The sequence below is a fragment of the Stegostoma tigrinum genome, chromosome 3, assembly GCF_030684315.1.
Source record: "Stegostoma tigrinum isolate sSteTig4 chromosome 3, sSteTig4.hap1, whole genome shotgun sequence".
NCBI classification, from domain to species: domain Eukaryota; kingdom Metazoa; phylum Chordata; class Chondrichthyes; order Orectolobiformes; family Stegostomatidae; genus Stegostoma; species Stegostoma tigrinum.
In genome coordinates, this window is record NC_081356.1 from 29935835 (window position 1) to 29954630 (window position 18796).

The following is an 18796-nucleotide window of genomic DNA, read 5'->3' on the forward strand; positions in this document are numbered from 1 at the left end:
ATTTAATCTCTCCTGCATTCTGTCCACTACATCACAGACCCTCTATTGTTCTTTTTCTTTTCCTCTCCTCTTTTCTCTCTCTAAATTTGCTTAAAATATTTTACAACTCTAAACCTTTACAAATGTCTCAAAAGTTATTGACCTGAAACACATCCTTCATGATAGATTCTATTTGATCTGCTGAGTTCCAGAATTTTCTGTTTCTTGAGAGGTAATCAGAGGTTATGGGGAAAATGCAGGAAAATGGACATGAGGAATGTTGGATCAGCCATGATCCTGTTGAATGATGGAATGAAGGGACTGAGTAGCCTATTCTGGTTCCTTTCTCGTATAACTTATGGCATAACACAATAAGTATGTGAAGAAAAATTAGAACAAGATACTGGCTAGAAGGCAAAAAAAAGTTTATAAAGCATTTTTCACAACTTTGGGGCATTTCAAAGTGCTTTTGGGTTTGTCCTATGATGAGAGGCTAGGTAAATCTGCCTTAATCCTCTGTAGTTTAAATGAATGAGAGGAAATATCATTGAAACAATAGAGATTTTGAAAGGACTTGACAGAGTAGGTACATATTAAAGAGCACAGTCTCAGGATGAGAGGTCAGTCGTTTAGGACTGAGACAGTGTTGTGGAATTTTGCTGTTCTCTACCATGGAGAATTGTGGATATTCCATCATTAGAAACATTTAAGGTAGACAGATTTTTGGTCTTTCAGAGAATCAGTGGATACGTGGAGTGGGTAGCACAATGGAACTGAAGCCCAAAATTGGCCATGAACTTTTTCCATCTCACTGTTTCCCACCGTGGACCACCCCAGTTTCACACATCCAAACGAGTAATTGAATCTTTTCTTCGATCTTGGCCTGCTTCCGATCTCCATTTCTGATCAAATTTATCTTGCTGAGTGCCTCATTTCATAACAAAACAAACGACTGTAACCTCTATTAATTTAGCAAATCGCTGAAGGAATCTAAGTGAGTTAAAACAAGCATTTGGGAGAAAAGTGTCAAATGGAAAACAAAAAAGTGATAAAACAATGACAGAATATGGAAGACATCAAGAAGGAGATTCAAACTAAAAGGTACAGAAATTATTGGAGAGTAAAATGGACAATTACAGGATATTTTAAACATTTTGCTTCGTGGTCAGCACCAGAAGGTCATGACATACAGATTGCACAGTAGAAAATACTTGCATTTGTTGGGTTGGTTGGAAGAACAAGCAAACTTAAATTTATATTAGTGCCTTTCACATACCCAAGTCCTTTGCAACCAGTTAGGCACTTTAATGTTTAGCCAGTTGTGCTGCAGAAATCATGGTAGACATTCGCACACCAAGGTCTGGCAAAAGGCAATGTTATAATGGGCAGGTAATCAGCTTGGCAGTGTTGAATGAGAACTAAATATTGTTTCAAATCAAAAAGAATTATTAAACAAATTTCTCTTATTTTCTTAGATTTACAAGTACAGCAGGACTGATATTCTGGAAACTAACCTGAAACCTTCCATATTGGAAGGTAGGTAGTACCTTCTCCACATTTGCAGAATGCTTCACTGGTGAACTTCAGTACAGTCTTGATTAAATTGCAGTAATGCATGCTTTCCATATTAAAATTTACGTAAGTTAATTTCTTAATGCTAGTATTGTTGTATTACAACTTCAGTCAGGAGCTGATCCTGGGATGCTTCTATGGCAAGATTTTACAAGTAATCACTAAGATAATACTGTAAAATTCTATTTAAAAGGAAAAGAAAATTGTAAAATATTAAGCTTTTCTTTATTAAACTTCTTTTCCCTTCAGCTCATAGTAATCACATGGCATTCCTAGATGCACAGAAAACCTTATTTATACGTCATAAATCTCGACTGGCTGTTGTTCGGGAAAACAAAGGAAAAGAACAGGAAGGATTTTTAGGTAACTGAGAAGATTTCTCATTTAATGATCTTATTTCAAACCTGACCCAGTGATTTTAATTTAGAAAGAAGTAGAAATTGTGACTTTTATTTCTTAATTTTGTTTTTTTTAAGATGAGGAAATAGCTGACGGACCAAACGCAGATCTGTATTCAGAAGCTAGCAGTTTACAGTCAGCCAGCGGAATGTGCTCCAAATATTCACACAGTAACTCCAGGATCTCAGCGTAAGTTTGAATTTAATAGTCCCAACATGATTTCCATTTCTTCATTGTCTGACTCAGCTGCACAAAACAAAGCATTGGAATTTAAAACAGATTAATAATGTGATAAATTTCAGAATATCAGCATGTATCAAGACTTGACTAATAGGCAGGAAACAGGGAGTGGGGATAAAGGGTTCTTCTGCTGATTGATGACCTGTGACCAGTGGGGTTCTATAGAGATCACTGCTGGAACCACAACTGTTTATAATATATATTAGTGACTTAGAGGAAGAAAATGTATCCAAATTTGCAAATGAAACAAAAATAAGTGGAAAGACAGGTTGCAAGAGGGACACAAACATTTTACGGAGAGCAATTGAAAGGTTAAGTAAGTGGACAAAATGTTGGCAAATACAGTATTAAGGGAAAAATGTGAAATTGTTTACTCTGGAAGGGAGAACAAAAGAACAGTATTAATTAAGTGGAAGAAAACAGCAGAAAGCTACAACACAAAAAGGCTTGGGGGTCCTTCTACATGAAACAGAGAAACTTGTTAAGTTATGTTGGGTAAAGGTTAAATATTGGCCAGTACACAATAAAACTTAGCTGCGGCGCAGAGAAAATAATCCTCTGCAAAATAAAGGGCAGAATGTAAAGAGCTTCAGCATAGATTATATAATTTGTTTTAAATCATTGTTAAAGGTAGTTATTTCAAGTTTCCATTTGCATTTGTAACCATTGTGGTACTTCGAGATGGTGTGCATTGCAAATTGATATTTTCAGGTTAGACCTATGAACTACTGATACTGGATGGACAGTGCTTATGCATTTATTTCAAATGGAGTTGAGATAAGAATCCCACGTAAGAAATTGCAGTAGTACATTGGTAAGGGTTTATTTGGGCTTTCTATTTGGTTAAATACATAATTTGTAGTTTCACATGTATGATTTCAATAAACCTTTTAAAGGCCACAAAAAATAAATTTTCAGGTTTTTGGTTGTGTTCATGATTTAATTTATGCAGATTTGGCATATGACTTAAGCCATTTTAGAGTATTGTCTTCACCAGCATGTAGCTGAGAAGTTGTTAGGACTAGGCATGATTCAAAAAAGATTCATATGACATCTTTGAAAACCTGAAAAGTGATTTACAGGTAATTAACTACTTTTAATGATCTTTCCCTGCTATAGTATCTTCTTGCATTATGTGAAGGCACTGTACCAATGCTCATGTAACAAAAACTCTGAAAGCAATTATGAGATAATCAGCCATGTAATTCACTTTTGAAGTGGTATTGTTTGAAGAATAAACATTGATGCACACCTGGAATAATTCACTTGCTCCTTTGCTAAATAGTGAAGTGGGATATTTTGCATGTAACAATCGAGCAGGCAAGCCTTGTTTTTTGACATTTCATCCCCAAGTCAGCACCTTCTGCAGTTCAGCGTTCCACTTCAGCACTGGAATTGCTGGTCTAAAATTTTGTGCTTGGGTCTGTGAATAGGGTGAATTGAGGTTAAACCATACCAAAGGCTTCTGACTAACTCATGTTATTAACACAAAGATTTTTATTATTCCCTGTTTCTCTAAACCTGTATGACTACAATGCACCGGTGAGTGTATCTGAAATAGGGTATGCTAAGTTTGTACGTTTGAATTTCACAGACGAAGTTCAAAGAATCGTCGGAAGGCAGAAAGGAAGAGATACAGCTTGAAGGAGGGAAGTCCATTGGAGGACGTGGCACTGTTGGAAGCATTAGGAGAAATTACATCCACTTTGGACAAACTGACAGGTATTCCAAATCCCATTTCTGTCATTGCTTACATGTAAACATAAGACTCTCGATTTCTTTTGCAGAGGTTATGTGTATGATTATGAGATTTTACTTGCCCAATCCTTAATGCTTCAGGGACTAATTGTTGTCATTGGCACATAAACAAGAAGTTGTATAAACCTAAAACACTTATGATTTATGAGGTGATTAAAGAACAAGAATACACTATCATTTGTGTAATCATAAAATGGATTCCTTTTTATTTCCTAAGTGAAGTATCAGGAAGTAACTGAGTTGGCAGTGTGAGGCCCTTGGAGAGAAACAGTAATATTGTCGGCTAGGATTGAATCAGAACCGCACTTGCTTGATTCTTCTTTACTCATTTCACACTCCCTCTGCTGATGCATATGTGTATAATAGCCGTAAGTGGACTAAATGCACAGTGCAATTTTCAATCTAGTACAAGCAAATTTAGGTATTCCAGACAACGTGTGATGGCCGTTATTTTCTGCAGAATGACGTTTTTACTTGGAGATTGACAATGAAGTGTTTGAAAGTGCTTACCTTGATTAGCACACTCTCATTGTTCCTTTCATTGCAATGAAAGTTTAAAAGGCTTTAGGATTCAGTTATTCAAATTCCTTCTATAGAATACAGATTTGATTCCTGGCATTGCTTTCAATTCCCTCTGTTTTGTTTTTTGAAAATAAAAGAAAATGGTCCTTTTCAATGCTGAATTGTAATGGTGCTTGCCAAATTTTGCATTTTTAATTGTACTTAAAGGGAAAAAAATTACATTTCTGTACTACCGTTAACAAAATTAGGATGTCACAAAGCACAGAACATCCAACAAATTATTTTTACAATTAATTACTGTTGTAAAGTAGGAGGCAGAGCAGTCAGTCTTTACACATTGAGCTCCCTGCAAACAGCAGTGAGATAATTGAATATATAATTTGCATTTTTAGTTTTGTTGGTTGAGGAGTAAATTGTGGTCAGGACACAAGGAGAATTCCACTGCTGTTCTTTTACTCCCTCAGTGCTGCACTTGGAATGTCAGTCTGGATACCATGTTCAAGTCTCTGAAAATTATATTTTAAAAAAACCTTTAAAATTGCAGCTGAGCCTGTCATTCATTATATCAGCCTTTCTTCCCCAGGTTTTGTTCTCTAGCTTTTTTAAGGACATTTTTATTTATTATTAATTTTAGCCACCTTAAGAGCCATAACTACAGAAGTGCAAGTAACTCATCCTGGAGAGACTGTCTGAGAAGAGGGGAGGAAGAACATTAATATTTTTGATGTAAAACCAATTTACTCCTATACATCACTTTTCAGGCTAATGTGTTTTTTCAATTTTTTGTAAATGATAGGTTCATGGGCATATTTTTTAAAGATAATTTTACCAGCTTTTTAAAGTCATTATGTTTGTGGTTCTCTCCATCTGCAGGTGAAGTGCACAGATTGCTGAAGATTTTGGTGCTTTTTGGATATGACATTCTAGCTTCAGAGCTTCAGCAGGCTCTGGATGAAACCCTACAGATTGTGGAAAAATCCATTCCTGAAATCTGGCTGCCTGACCCTAAAAATGCAGCTGTATGTCCAGTAAGTAAAGTAATAGCATTCTTCATAAATAACACAAGCTTACCTTTTTCTCTCAATTAAGTCTTGAAGTCTAGTCTTAAAATTACATGTTACTTACCTTAATCTTAAAATCCAATCTCCTAATAACCAAAAGTCACATATTTTGCAACAAGTCTGTCAGAATTTTGAGCACTCAGATCATGTCCTTGGTTTGTACAATTTTGCAGAAGTACAAAAGAGAAAATGGAGATCTCTATTATAAGTACAATCTCTTGGCTGTTTCTCTCATCTAGTAAATGTTTTCAGTAGTAACATCTAAATAAAAGCTTTTAGTGGCATCTAATAACATACATTTGCGTTTTCTAAAAGCAATGGATGTTGCCATTTTTGGCAAGACCAGCATTTATTTCCCATTCCTAAGTGACTTTTAAACAAAATTGTCTTGCTGGGCCGTGTCAGAGGACAGTTAAGAGTCAGCCATCTTCCTGTACGTTTGAAGTCACACATAGGCTTGACTGGGTAAGAACAGTACATTTCCTTCCCTAAAGGACATTAATGAACCAGATTGGTTTTATCATACTGAGTTATTATGATTATCACCATATTGATGCTAACTATTTAATGACACATTTTATTAATTAGTCATTTTAGGTTTCCTGTATGAACTCATGCCTTTGTATTCTTTGTTCAACCCTTAGTATCATTCATAGTATAAGAATGGTACCAGAGATGGAAATCCTTCAGCTGCCTGTCAAAATAGAGAAACTGAGATAACAAGGTTTAGAGCTGATGAACACAGCAGGCCAGGCAGCATCAGAGGAACAGGAAAGCTGACATTTCGGGTCTGGATCGTCTTCTGAAGAAGGGTCCAGACCTGAAACATCAGCTTTCCTGCTCGTCTGATGCTGCCTGGCCTGCTGTGTTCATCCAGCTCTACACCTTGTTATCTCAGACTGCAGCATCGGCAATTTCTACTATCCCAAAATAGAGAGAGTATTTTTTTTTCCTTCTTACAAAACAAAGAAATTTGATAGTGTTCTAAATGATTAATTGTTTGAAAGGGTGAATTAGGAAAAACTGACAATGATGGAGATTTGGTAAACATAGGATACATATTTAAGAACATTGACAAAAGAACTGAAGAGGAGATGATGAGCAAATAAGTTAATGTAGTAAATTATTGCTCTGGAATGCACTACCTGAAAGGATCACGAAGCAGACCAATAATAACTGTAAGAAGGGTATTAGTTAAACACTTGAAGAGAAACATTTGCAGGGATGCAGAGAAACAGCGAGTGTGTTCTTGATTGGATAGCAATAAGGCTGCACAAACCTACTGGTCTGATTCCTATGCTGTGTGATTCTAATCACCATGCTCACACGGCTTTGTGAGGGGTAGGTCATGCCTTACAAACCTTATCGAGTTTTTTGAGGATGTGACTAGAAAGGTTGATGAGGGTCGAGCTGTGGATGTGGTGTATATGGACTTCAGTAAGGCATTTGATAAGGTTCCCCATGGTAGGCTCATTCAGAAGGTCAGGAGGAATGGGATACAGGGGAACTTAGCTGCTTGGATACAGAATTGGCTGGCCAACAGAAGACAGCGAGTGGTAGTAGAAGGAAAATATTCTGCCTGGAAGTCAGTGGTGAGTGGAGTTCCACAGGGCTCTGTCCTTGGGCCTCTACTGTTTGTAATTTTTATTAATGACTTGGACGAGGGAATTGAAGGATGGGTCAGCAAGTTTGCAGACGACACAAAGGTCGGAGGTGTCGTTGACAGTGTAGAGGGCTGTTGTAGGCTGCAGCGGGACATTGACAGGATGCAGAGATGGGCCGAGAGGTGGCAGATGGAGTTCAACCTGGATAAATGCGAGGTGATGCATTTTGGAAGGTCGAATTTGAAAGCTGAGTACAGGATTAAGGATAGGATTCTTGGCAGCGTGGAGGAACAGAGGGATCTTGGTGTGCAGATACATAGATCCCTTAAAATGGCCACCCAAGTGGACAGGGTTGTTAAGAAAGCATATGGTGTTTTGGCTTTCATTAACAGGGGGATTGAGTTTAAGAGTCGTGAGATCTTGTTGCAGCTCTATAAAACTTTGGTTAGACCGCGCTTGGAATACTGCGTCCAGTTCTGGGCGCCCTATTATAGGAAAGATGTGGATGCTTTGGAGAGGGTTCAGAGGAGGTTTACCAGGATGCTGCCTGGACTGGAGGGCTTATCTTATGAAGAGAGGTTGACTGAGCTTGGTCTCTTTTCATTGGAGAAAAGGAGGAGGAGAGGGGACCTAATTGAGGTATACAAGATAATGAGAGGCATAGATAGAGTTGATAGCCAGAGACTATTTCCCAGGGCAGAAATGGCTAGCATGAGGGGTCATAGTTTTAAGCTGGTTGGTGGAAAGTATCGAGGGGATGTCAGAGGCAGGTTCTTTACGCAGAGAGTTGTGAGAGCATGGAATGCGTTGCCAGCAGCAGTTGTGGAAGCAAGGTCATTGGGGTCATTTAAGAGACTGCTGGACATGTATATGGTCACAGAAATTTGAGGGTGCATACATGAGGATCAATGGTCGGCACAACATTGTGGGCTGAAGGGCCTGTTCTGTGCTGTACTGTTCTATGTTCTATGCTCCCCTGCCTGTATTCATTTTGCATATTTGAGGTTGCACATTAAGATTCTGTCTTATTCAAGATGATCATTGCCTGACAATTGCATGATGCCAGTGTTACTTGCCACATATCAGGCCAGGCCTGAATTTTGTCCAGGTCTTGCTACAGTTGGGTACAGACTACTTCTGTTTCTGAGGCATCATGAATGGTGCTGAAGATTGTGCAATCATCAGCACGCATATCTATCTCTCACTTTGTGATGGAGAGGTGTTCTTCTGATGAGACAGGATCAAGCCCAGGGATGGTGGTTGTGAATGGCTGTCTCAGGCTGTGTTTTAACCAGTCTGTGGGACAACTTTGTGAATTTTGTCATAAGCTCCTGGTTGTTGTGAAGGAGGACTTTGCAGGGTCAACAGGACTTTGTTCACCATTGTTGTTTTCAATGTCTTGTTTGATACTGGGTGGGTTATCTGAGTTAATTCCGTTTATCAGATTTGTAGCTCAGCCATTTTAGTGTGAACGGTACTTGTGGACGTTAGGTGAGGATTACAGATTTTAGTGAACAAACGGTCTTATAGTTCCAAATTTATTAATGTGGTCAGATTGAATCCCTGTCCCCAGAACTTTAGTGTGAGGCTGAATTAATGAATCGAGTAGCAGTACAATTACACTGTGTCTCCCCCTTATTATTCAGATGGTATTCCAAACAGTTTGTACTGAACATAGTGCCAATTTCATCATCAAAACTCAGAGTGAAAATTAAAATGCAGATTTTATACCCAGTGCTCTTCTGGTGCAGTGCCCCTATGTCTGGACCAAGGCTTGAGTTCAAGTCAACCTGCATCAGTGATGTGTAAAAAAAAAAAAAGCACTGAACAGTTTGATATTGAAAATATCTTTTCTGGAAGATTTTGACAAAAACAGTGCACAGTATCCCAGGAATGGACTCAACAATGTTCAAGAATTTACACCACATTTCATTACTGTGCATAGGAGGCCATTCATCCCCACTAAATTATTTATATTATTCAATTGAATCAGCCATATTCCATCTCCTTGCCATAGTTCTGTAGCTCTTAATTGTTGCCTAAAAAAAATCAGACTCAGCTTTGAAAATTTTAGTTGACTCCCTGCATCAACAGCTTTCAGCAGAAGAGTCTTCCAGACTTTCTGACGTGATCCTTGCACAGCCTAATTCTAGAATTAAATGTATGCCCTCGCAACCCTATGCACACATACACGACGGACTCACAATAGGCTTGAATTGATGGGCTGAAGGGCCAGCATGTCTACCAGTAAAGAGCTCAGCTTTTCTCTAAGGTGAATGAAGAAAAAATAATGTTTGCAAAGATTTTGTTTTATTACTTCATTGGAGCATGTATACTTGGGACATTGTATGTTTGTAGGTGGAAAATAGAGATTGCATTATCAAAACATTATTTTCATTTTGCTTATTATAGGTTCTTGGTCCCCATTCAACAGCAAATAGCATCACTGCTTCCTTGCAACAACCAAGGAATGGGGGAATACCTCAGCAAGGTCAGTGTGAAGTGGGTTAAAAGCAAAGCCATGGATTAAAGTTCCACAATACAACTGCTCACATCCACATCCAAACAATGATTTCATTTAAAACCAGGCCTTCACTTAAAATGCAATTATCTTGCGGTAAGGAGTTATTAAAAAAAGACGACTTTCACAGTCTTGAGATGTTGGAAAATGTTTTGCAGGCAAGAAGGTACTTTTGAAATGTGGTCACTGTTTTAATGCAGTAAGTGTAACAACTAAATTGTGCACAGCAAGATCCCACAGAGTAATTGGAACACCAGCTTTAGATGTTGGTTGATGTATAGCCATTGGTGAAGACAGCAGGGAGAATGCTAAAATAAATTGAAAATACTATGGATACTGAAAATCTGAAATGAAACAGAATGCCGGAAATTCTCAGAAGGGCTGGCTCAGAAATTCAGTCTTGAACGGGAGTCACATTCACCATTCAAATTGAAGTGTTAACTCTTTTCTCTCCACAAATGTGATCATACCAACCAAGTATTTCCAGCCCTTTCTGTTTTAATTACACCAGAGGAATTTTCTTGCTCCTATTCTACAGGATTGGCCTGTGAAATCTTGAATGATCATTTAAGAGAGTAAATAAGGTCTCAGTTTAGAACTTCATCTGAAGGGTGGTAGTGTGGCAGTCCCCAGAACTGCACTGGGAATGACAGTCTAGATTATGCATTCGAAAGAAAACTGAAATTTTGATATTTATACACAGTGGGTGTTGGCATTATTGATTGGGCCACTTAGAAAGAGAATTCAGTTTATGCCTTGAGACAATATAATGTCTGTACTTCATACAGTTAGCAGCAAGCGATACTATAGCTCTATAGAATTTAGCTCCTCTCTGATCAGTTTCTCTGAGGCGTCAATCATTATTTCCCATCAAAATAACAAACTGTTCGGAATAAATTGATTTAGAAAATGGTCATATTTACTTGATCCAGCTGGCTGAAATACATTTTTAACAAAAATGTCTAAATATCAAGTTGGAGGCTATTTATCTGGCAAGAATGTTTCTGTCAGTGACACCTCCATCACATTTTGTTATGCGTATCAATTACTAATGTCTTGTTTCATATTTTTCTCCCCCAGAAGAAATTTTTGGCCCTCCTAAACTCAATAAGAATGTGAAGTGGAAGCTAAATATTCTGTGAAGATACTCCAGTTTGCAGTGTCCCATTTTTGTGTTGTACATCATTGCACTGCATGCATTACTGTCAATGTAGAGCAAACCAATGGCAAGGACGCTTGTGAAAATTGATAGCCAAGGTGGTTTTCCATCAGGCATGTGATTAATCTCCTAGCAGCTGCAGAATTATAATGGATTGAGCACACAGCGACATCATTGTGACAATCAGAACTGAAAGACCTGTAATCGAAGAGCAAGATGTGCTTCTGCTGTTATTGTATAGTTTGGTTACAAAATGAAAACAATGCAAATTGATTTGGTCGATTTAATTGTGTCCTTTTCTATGAAGAGTTTATTGATATTAAGAATCTGTTACTCTCTTCTCATATCAGCTTTGTTCTCACATGACTCAGTTACAAATGCTTGGTGTTTATAAAGGCCTTGTGCAACATATGATAGAAGCAAAATTGTGCAACAGCTAATGAATGAATAATGGATAATTCATAATGTTTTAATGTATTAGGTCAACTTTTTGGAATTCAACACAACCACTGCCTTCTGTGATTTTATAAAGCATTAATAATAATAAACTTTCTGAATTAAGCTTTCATATGGCATTTAGAATTTGCATCTATCATGTGTATGGCCAAAATTATTAATAATTGAAGTTATACAGGAGCTTTATAAACACACTGTACTTCTGTCAAAGCGCAGTGTTAAAGGTGATTGTGTTGTTTCTTTTTGGCTCAGAACCTGTTTTGAAGTGAGTTAACAATATTGGTGGTCACAATGTTTTGCACCAGTTTCTCCTATGGTATCTGTAATGGTATTTCAGCATTCATGCAGGCTGTTGTCTTTCCAGAAATCCTCCTTGTTGGTATGTAGTTGATCCTATTTAGTGAAGAAAAGTCACTTGGATATGAAACGTTATCTCTGCTTTTTCTATATAGATGCTCCAGACTTGTCATGTTTTTCCAGCAATTTCTGATTTCTTACATGGTAAGCCTTGCTCACCTCTCTTTCCAGCCCTTACTGATCACAGTAACTCTCACCTCACCATTGCCACCACCATCACATGTTCATCTTTGTCTTTCAAGCCATTATGACCTCACCCCTCCCTTCTACCTACCCTGCTCTGGCCCTAAGGCCCACTCAGAAGGCTGTTTCTCTGACTCTGATTGCTTGTGCTTTACTGTTGGTATCTTTCCATCTATGAGAAATGATGAACGTGCAGCAAACAATCCATTTAGATAGGGACTCCAGTTGATATACTTTTATTGAAGATTGTGAAGTCCAATTCTTGAGAGGTAGGCTATTCCACAAGCACCACGCAACACTGCTTTACCCACTTCTCCTTTCATTCTTACCGTTGGGGGCCATGTTCCCACAGTCTTGGACACATGTTCTGGAATGTGTTCCCCAAACCTCTCCTTTGAAACTCTTCTAATTAGTCTGACTAAGCTTCAGATGACTCTCTTTGACTTTCACTGTGAGATGGTTTCTGATGCTGTTTGATAATTGAAAGTTCTTCTGAATTTAATTTCTATCTTAACCTTACAATCTGTATGCCAAATTAGTTACCAAGTTGAATTTCTAAATCTGGCACTGTTTATGATCTGACATGTTCTGGGAACCTTGCAGTACTTCCTGTTCTACTGACAGGTGCAGATCATTGGTGTTTTCTACAGTATCTGCTTTTCATCTCATTCGTGTTGCTCAGCATTTTTAAAATGTGCTTAAAATTTCCTGACCGTGATAGAGGTCGTCTTGTGATCCAGTAAATTCAGTAGTCCAGCAAAGATCTTGTCCCAAGATTGTGGATTATCTGTGGCTTTTAGAAAGCTCTGGAGGTGGAAATTTATCAAACACACTTGCTATTTCTATATTGTTGCCACAATCCCCACCTGCATCACCAATTAGAACAGTACAGCACAGAACAGGCCCTTCAGCCCACAATGTTGTGCGACCATTGATCCTCATGTATGCACCCTCAAATTTCTGTGACCATATGCATGTCCAGCAGTCTCTATGACCTTGCTTCCACAACTGCTGCTGGCAACGCATTCCACGCTCTCACAACTCTCTGTGTAAAGAACCCGCCTCTGACATCCCCTCTATACTTTCCACCAACCAGCTTAAAACTATGACCCCTCGTGCTAGCCATTTCTGCCCTGGGAAATAGTCTCTGGCTATCAACTCTATCTATGCCTCTCATTATCTTGTATACCTCAATTAGGTCCCCTCTCCTCCTCCTTTTCTCCAATGAAAAGAGACCTAGCTCAGTCAACCTCTCTTCATAAGATAAGCCCTCCAGTCCAGGCAGCATCCTGGTAAACCTCCTCTGAACCCTCTCCAAAGCATCTACATCTTTCCTATAATAGGGCGTATGTTGTAAGTGAGAACTAGGATTTGGAATAGACCAATAAGTCCCTTGAGCCTGCTCCACTGTTCATTACGATCTGGACTGATCAATTATCTCAACTTCACTGTCCTATCACTGTATCCTTGAAGCTTGTGTGATCAAGGATCTATCAATCTCAGCCTCGAATATACTCGAAAAAGAGCATCCACAGCTTTGCAATCCTCAAGTGAAGAAAGGACAGTGTGGTAAACCTAAATGGCTGCTTGCCAATTCTAAGACTCACACCCTGGTTCTAGATCCTCCAGCTGGTGGTAAAAAAACCATAGCAGTATTGCTCCTTAAAAACTTTACACTTTTCAATTAAGTCACATTCATTCTTCTGAATTCTAAGAAATTTTGTGGCTGTTGTAGCTCATTGAGTGTGTCTCAGTTGCTGTTTCAACAAGCACTGTATGTTGCTTGCACAGGGATAGTTATGGTAAACTTCATTTTTCCCTCACATGGCTGACAAGGAATCTCTCTAGCTTTTATTACTGCAAGGATTTCTAGATTAGTACTTAACTCATTCTTTATGTTATTATGAAAGCATCATCCTTGCCCGTCAAGTCGATTGGGTGAGACTCTGAGAAAAAGATGCAACTTCCTTCTGACAGGACATTTTTTAAAAAAGCATACTCCAGACACTATTGTACCAAAAGCCCTATTATAGTTGCAGTAAGATATCTTACACTTGCATTCCTACAACATTCATGCAGAAAAAGCTAATGGACCACCTACCCTCTTAAGTGCTTACTGCACCTACATGCTACACTTTATGTAGATCCTGCCCCCAATGCCATGGACTTCTGAGTTATGTCCATAGCAAAAGCTTACAGAAGCAAAAGTCTGTCAATTTGCCATTCGGCATAAATGGAACTTCCAATGGGCTGCACAGCTTAATGGAAATAATGCCTGCATGTTGACTTTCTACGATTTGAACACACAAACATTCCAGTGCGTTAATCAAGAAAAGGCGTACTGGAGCCCACTACTCTTGATAGTGAATAGCTGAAAATGACATTTGCCACCCAAACGAATTCATAATATGAAATAGCAATGACATAACAACAACTAACTTCATAATTACTGGTGGAATTTTAATAATCACTGTAAACCAAATATTGAAAGTACAGATTAAGAATAATTGTATATTACTTTTAAATACTGAGTTTTTAAAGCAGCATTTACAGTATATTGATTCTAAAAAGGTTTTTATTCAGTGTCTATGATAAAAGATTTGTGGGATGCTTTTCCAAGAGTATGTGTGGACTTGTTGGGCCAAACTAGGATTTTATATTCCCTAGTTCTCAACTTCTCCAACCATCAATAACATTCAATCTAAAAATACACCTTGTCAAGCCTGTAAGAATTCTGTTAGTTTCCATGCAATTATCTCTTATTCTTAAACTCACCATAACATAAAACACTGTTTCTTCAATACAAGCCCATCAGCGCAGGGATTAATCTGGCAAACCTCCGGTGCCGTCCTTCAACGCCACTATAAGCTTCCTTAGACAAGGAGGCAAACTGTACACAGTAAGTCACGGGTCCTGTGACCCTTCCTCAGAACAGAAAAGGTTGGGTAGGACTCCGATTCTAACCTAGGACATAAAGGCTCTGAGGAAGAGTCACCAGAGCCGAAACGTTAACTCGTTTTTTTTCCCTTAAAAGATGCTGCCAGACCTGCTGAGTTTTTCCAGCAACTTCTGGTTTTGTTCCTGATTTCCAGCAGCCGCAGTTCTTTCGGTTTTCATGTCCACAATTCGTCAGGTGACATCTCATTAGGCTCTATCCAATTTTGTAAATCGTGTTTGCTCCCATACCACTGTCGTCTCCAGGAAGGAAATAAGCCCGATCTCTGCTCTTGGGTTGCACGAGAAGTCTATCGGAACGCCAAGGAAGAGTCCGCAGGCGGCGCCTAACTGCAGGCCCTGGTGCTGTTGCAGAAACAAAATAAAACTGACCAGTTCGTTTGCAAATGCTTTATTAGAGTTATGACAGTAATGTTGCAGCTTGGTAGTAATCATGATAAATTAGATGTACTTAAAAAGTCTAAAACGAACCAAGAATTAAAAATATGCAACGAAAGAAAAACGAAGCCAAGGCTGCGAGCAGCAGTTTTAGAAGCACTTGCGGTAAATGATATAGGGTCCCCGTTCATCATAATCTCTCTTGCGAACCCACAGCTGTTGGAAGGATTTCAAAGAGGCCATGATGGAACCTCCCAGCCAGACTGAATACTTCCTTTCGGGGATGGCGTGTACGGTGGGGTTCATGCCCTGCTCCATCTTGTTCATCTCCTTCTGCAGGCGGTCGGAGAAGCCGTCAAAGAGGGTGGAGCCGCCGCACAGCAGGATGTTGCTGTACATCTCGTACTTGAGGTTGCTGTCGCACATGTCGAGGCTGTGCAGGGCCAGCGAGTGGATGCCGGGCTCCTTGGAGCCGATCAGCGACGGGTTGAACAGGGCCTCGGGGCAGCGGAACCTCTCCTTGCCGATGGCGATGACGTGACCGTCGGGCAGCTCGTACTCGACCAGGTACTCGTTAACGTCGAGGTTCATGTCCTGCTCGAAGTTGACGGCGGTGTAGCAGCATTTCTTCTTGATGTCCTCGACAATGTGTAGGCCCTTCTCGGTGAAGCGGTTTCCCGCCTCGTTCAACAGCCGCAGCAAATAGTCGTTGAGGTCCGCGCCGCCGTAGTCAGCCCTGCCCGTCACGTGGGGCATGTTATAGCCCTCGTGCACCGGCACCACGTGGGTGACCCCGTGACCGCACTCCACGACGAGGCCGGTGGTGCGGCCGTACGAGTACAACGACAGGATGGACTGGTAGGCGATGTGCATGGCCGGCGTGCTGAAGGTCTCGAACAGCAGCTCCGCCATCTTCTCGCGGTTGGTGCTGGGGCTGAGTGGCGGGTCCGCCACCATCACGGCGTGCTCCTCGGGCAGGATCCGCATGGCCTGCTGGAAGATGTGGGCCCAGATGGCCTCCACCGCCTCCCAGTCCACCACGATGCCGTGCCGCAGCGGGTTCACTAGTTTCAGCTGCAGCTCCGACTTGGAGAGCTCGTCGCCCACGAAGTTCTCCTGACGGTTGTCGCCGGTCTTGGCGCTCATTTGCACCGGACGGCCCACCACCGAGGACAGCACCACCGAGGGTCTCGGTTGCCCGGCGTAGCCCGCTTTACAGTAGCCGGTGCCCAGGTCGATCATCACCGACCGGATCTCCTTCAGCACCTTGCCGCCTTTCACGTCCATGGACTTGACGCTCTGGGACAACCGAGAGGTGGATTTCTGAGCTTTGGTGGAAGGTGGCGGTGTCCCCGCCTTCCTGGACATGTGGCCCACAGGTTTGGTCACCATCTTCTGTCTTTTCCCTCCTCCACCGGTCTCTGACACAACAACCCGCCCGACTTCCACTCCCTACCTGGCGAGACACTAATACGCTTGGCTGGCCCGGTGCTCAACCTTTTTGTAAGTTTTTTTTCGCTGCTGTCTCCAGGGTGACCAGACACAAGGCATTGCCAGGTCATCCCCGCTCACACCAGCTCCTTCAGTGACGAGTTAATTCACAGTGACGCTTGGCTTTAAAAGCAAATTTCCCCACTGATAACCGAAACTTCTGTGCACCTACGAGTTGTGCACACACGGGTCGATTGTGCTACTGGAACCTTCAGAGACAGTCTCCTCCATTTCGGCCGCCCTTCAATATCGTTCCACGTTTTTCCTGACCATTGAACGATCTGCTGGACAATAGTTTCAATAACGTGCTTTAACACTTCTGGACAAATTCTGTTACGCAATGATGATTTCAAGGAGGGAGACAAAAATTGCTACCATTTGTGTTTGACTCCAAGTTTTTTTTTCGCGTGCTAGAGAGAAATGCCGGAGGATAGCATCAGGTGTACTACTGGTACTCTTTTTGTTCCAAAGTAGAACTCTATGCATATAGGCTTAGGAGAACATTCAGTCAGTCCAGTACATGCCAGCTCTCGCTGCTAAAGTCTAGACAGTCCCAGTCCCCTGCTCAGTCCCCTTGATCGTGCAAATGTATTTCCCTCAAGTATTGATTCAATTTCCTTTTTAAAGTCAGTGACTGTTTCAGCTTCCACCAGCCTCCTAGGCAGTGAGCTCCAGCTCATCACCATTTGCACATTTTTCCTCTTGTATCTCTTGGTTAAAGCCTTAAACTTTTCAGGTCAAAATCTCCATTTCCATTTCACTTTCCAATTTGTGATGGAGCTCCACCCAAACTGTTTCCTAATACTGTGTTTTGAAGATTAACTTTACAGTCTTGCAGTTACACTGAAGATCGTGCAAAGCTGAGAATGTGGGATGAATAAAAGAGAAAAATAAGTGGCTTCAGTCAGTATATGTCCCAATAAAATGTCGGAACTGTTCAGTGGATTAATTGGTATTAAATATAGTGTTTACTGGTGCAGAACTTGTCAGACTAGTAATTATTTATTATCTTGAATAATACCCCTGACATCCAGTATTTAGCTAAGTAGAATTTTTTCCCTGCTAAGTATTAGAATGGTAGCTGCCTTTGATCCGTGTTATATTGTCAAATTATTTGTAAAAGAGAAACTAATTGTTATGTGAATATATATCCTTGGATTTGATATTTTACCACTGCAGTACAGACAGGTGATCAATAACAGTGGCCCAGATCTTCCAGACTCTGCATTGTTGGAGGCCAGACATAGCCCACGATACTGGTCAGGACCCCTCAGAACACCTAATGTAATGACTAAATTGAAATTTTTAACCTTCCAATGGACAAATATTCTATTTGCAGACCCTCTGTAAAGATTTAGAATTCTGAGCTAGCATTGGAGACCTCTGAGAATTCCAAGTCACTGACCTGAATAGATACCCAGCAAAATATTAGACCGATAAAATTCAGTTCTAACCCTTGGATTGCTGCATAAGTGACAGCTTCCTCTACTCGACCATCTAACATTATTGTGTGAGATATTAAATATCTGTTACCAACTTTGTCTTCTTTCTCTGCTCCTTTAATTCATTCGTGGGATATTGACATTGCTGGCTGGGTCAACATTTAGTGTCTGTCACTAATTGCCAGAGGGTAGTTAAGAGTTAACCACACTGGTATATCTCTTGTGTCAGATTTGGGCCAGGCCAGGTCATGGTAGCAAGATTTCGTTCTTAAAGGAACCAGATAAAATTTTGGAACAATTGACAGTTGTTGTATGGTCACCATCAGACTAGTTTTTCATTTTATCCCAGATTTTTGTTGAATTCAAGTTTCACCATCTGCTGTGGTGGGATTCAGGCCCATGTTAAGACCATAAGACATAGGAGTGGAGGTAAGGCCATTCGGCCCATCAAGTCCACTCCGCCATTTAAATCATGGCTGATGGGCGTTTCAACTCCACTTCCCTGTACTCTCCCCATAGCCCTTGATTCCTTCTGAGATCAAGAATTTATCGATCTCTGCCTTGAAGACATTTAACATCCCGGCCTCCACTGCACTCTGCAGCAACGAATTCCACAGACCCATCACTCTCTGGCTGAAGAAATGTCTTCTCATTTCCATTTTAAATTTACCCTGTCTAATTTTAAGGCTGTGCCCACGGGTCCTAGTCTCCCCACCTAA

General features: G+C 40.5%; 2 protein-coding genes across 6 annotated transcripts in view; one reads left to right on the forward strand and one right to left on the reverse strand.

Annotated features, from left to right (window-relative positions):
- The window catches only part of elp1 (elongator acetyltransferase complex subunit 1), a 68277-nt gene extending 56894 nt beyond the window's left edge, over positions 1-11383 (forward strand). For all 5 annotated transcript variants that reach the window (XM_048527319.2, XM_048527322.1, XM_059644142.1 and 2 more), the window contains exons 31-37: positions 1455-1515; positions 1801-1914; positions 2028-2139; positions 3785-3912; positions 5344-5498; positions 9548-9626; positions 10737-11383. In XM_048527319.2, the coding sequence (XP_048383276.1) occupies positions 1455-1515; positions 1801-1914; positions 2028-2139; positions 3785-3912; positions 5344-5498; positions 9548-9626; positions 10737-10798 (711 nt within the window). In that variant the 3' untranslated portion in view covers positions 10799-11383. The remainder of the gene's footprint in view (positions 1-1454; positions 1516-1800; positions 1915-2027; positions 2140-3784; positions 3913-5343; positions 5499-9547; positions 9627-10736) is intronic.
- Positions 11384-14245: 2862 nt separating this feature from the next.
- LOC125451164 (actin-like protein 7A) lies at positions 14246-16572 on the reverse strand. The gene is made up of 2 exons (XM_048527961.1): positions 15238-16572; positions 14246-15111 (listed from the first exon to the last, which is right to left on the reverse strand). Exon 1 carries the CDS (start codon positions 16534-16536, stop codon positions 15295-15297), a length of 1242 nt encoding a protein of 413 aa, XP_048383918.1. The 5' UTR covers positions 16537-16572; the 3' UTR covers positions 14246-15111; positions 15238-15294.
- Positions 16573-18796: the final 2224 nt, after the last annotated feature.

Coding starts and splice junctions, on each gene's coding strand:
- LOC125451164 (XM_048527961.1), bottom strand. CDS start 16,536: ATGGTGACCAAACCTGTGGGCCACATGTCCAGGAAGGCGGGGACACCG.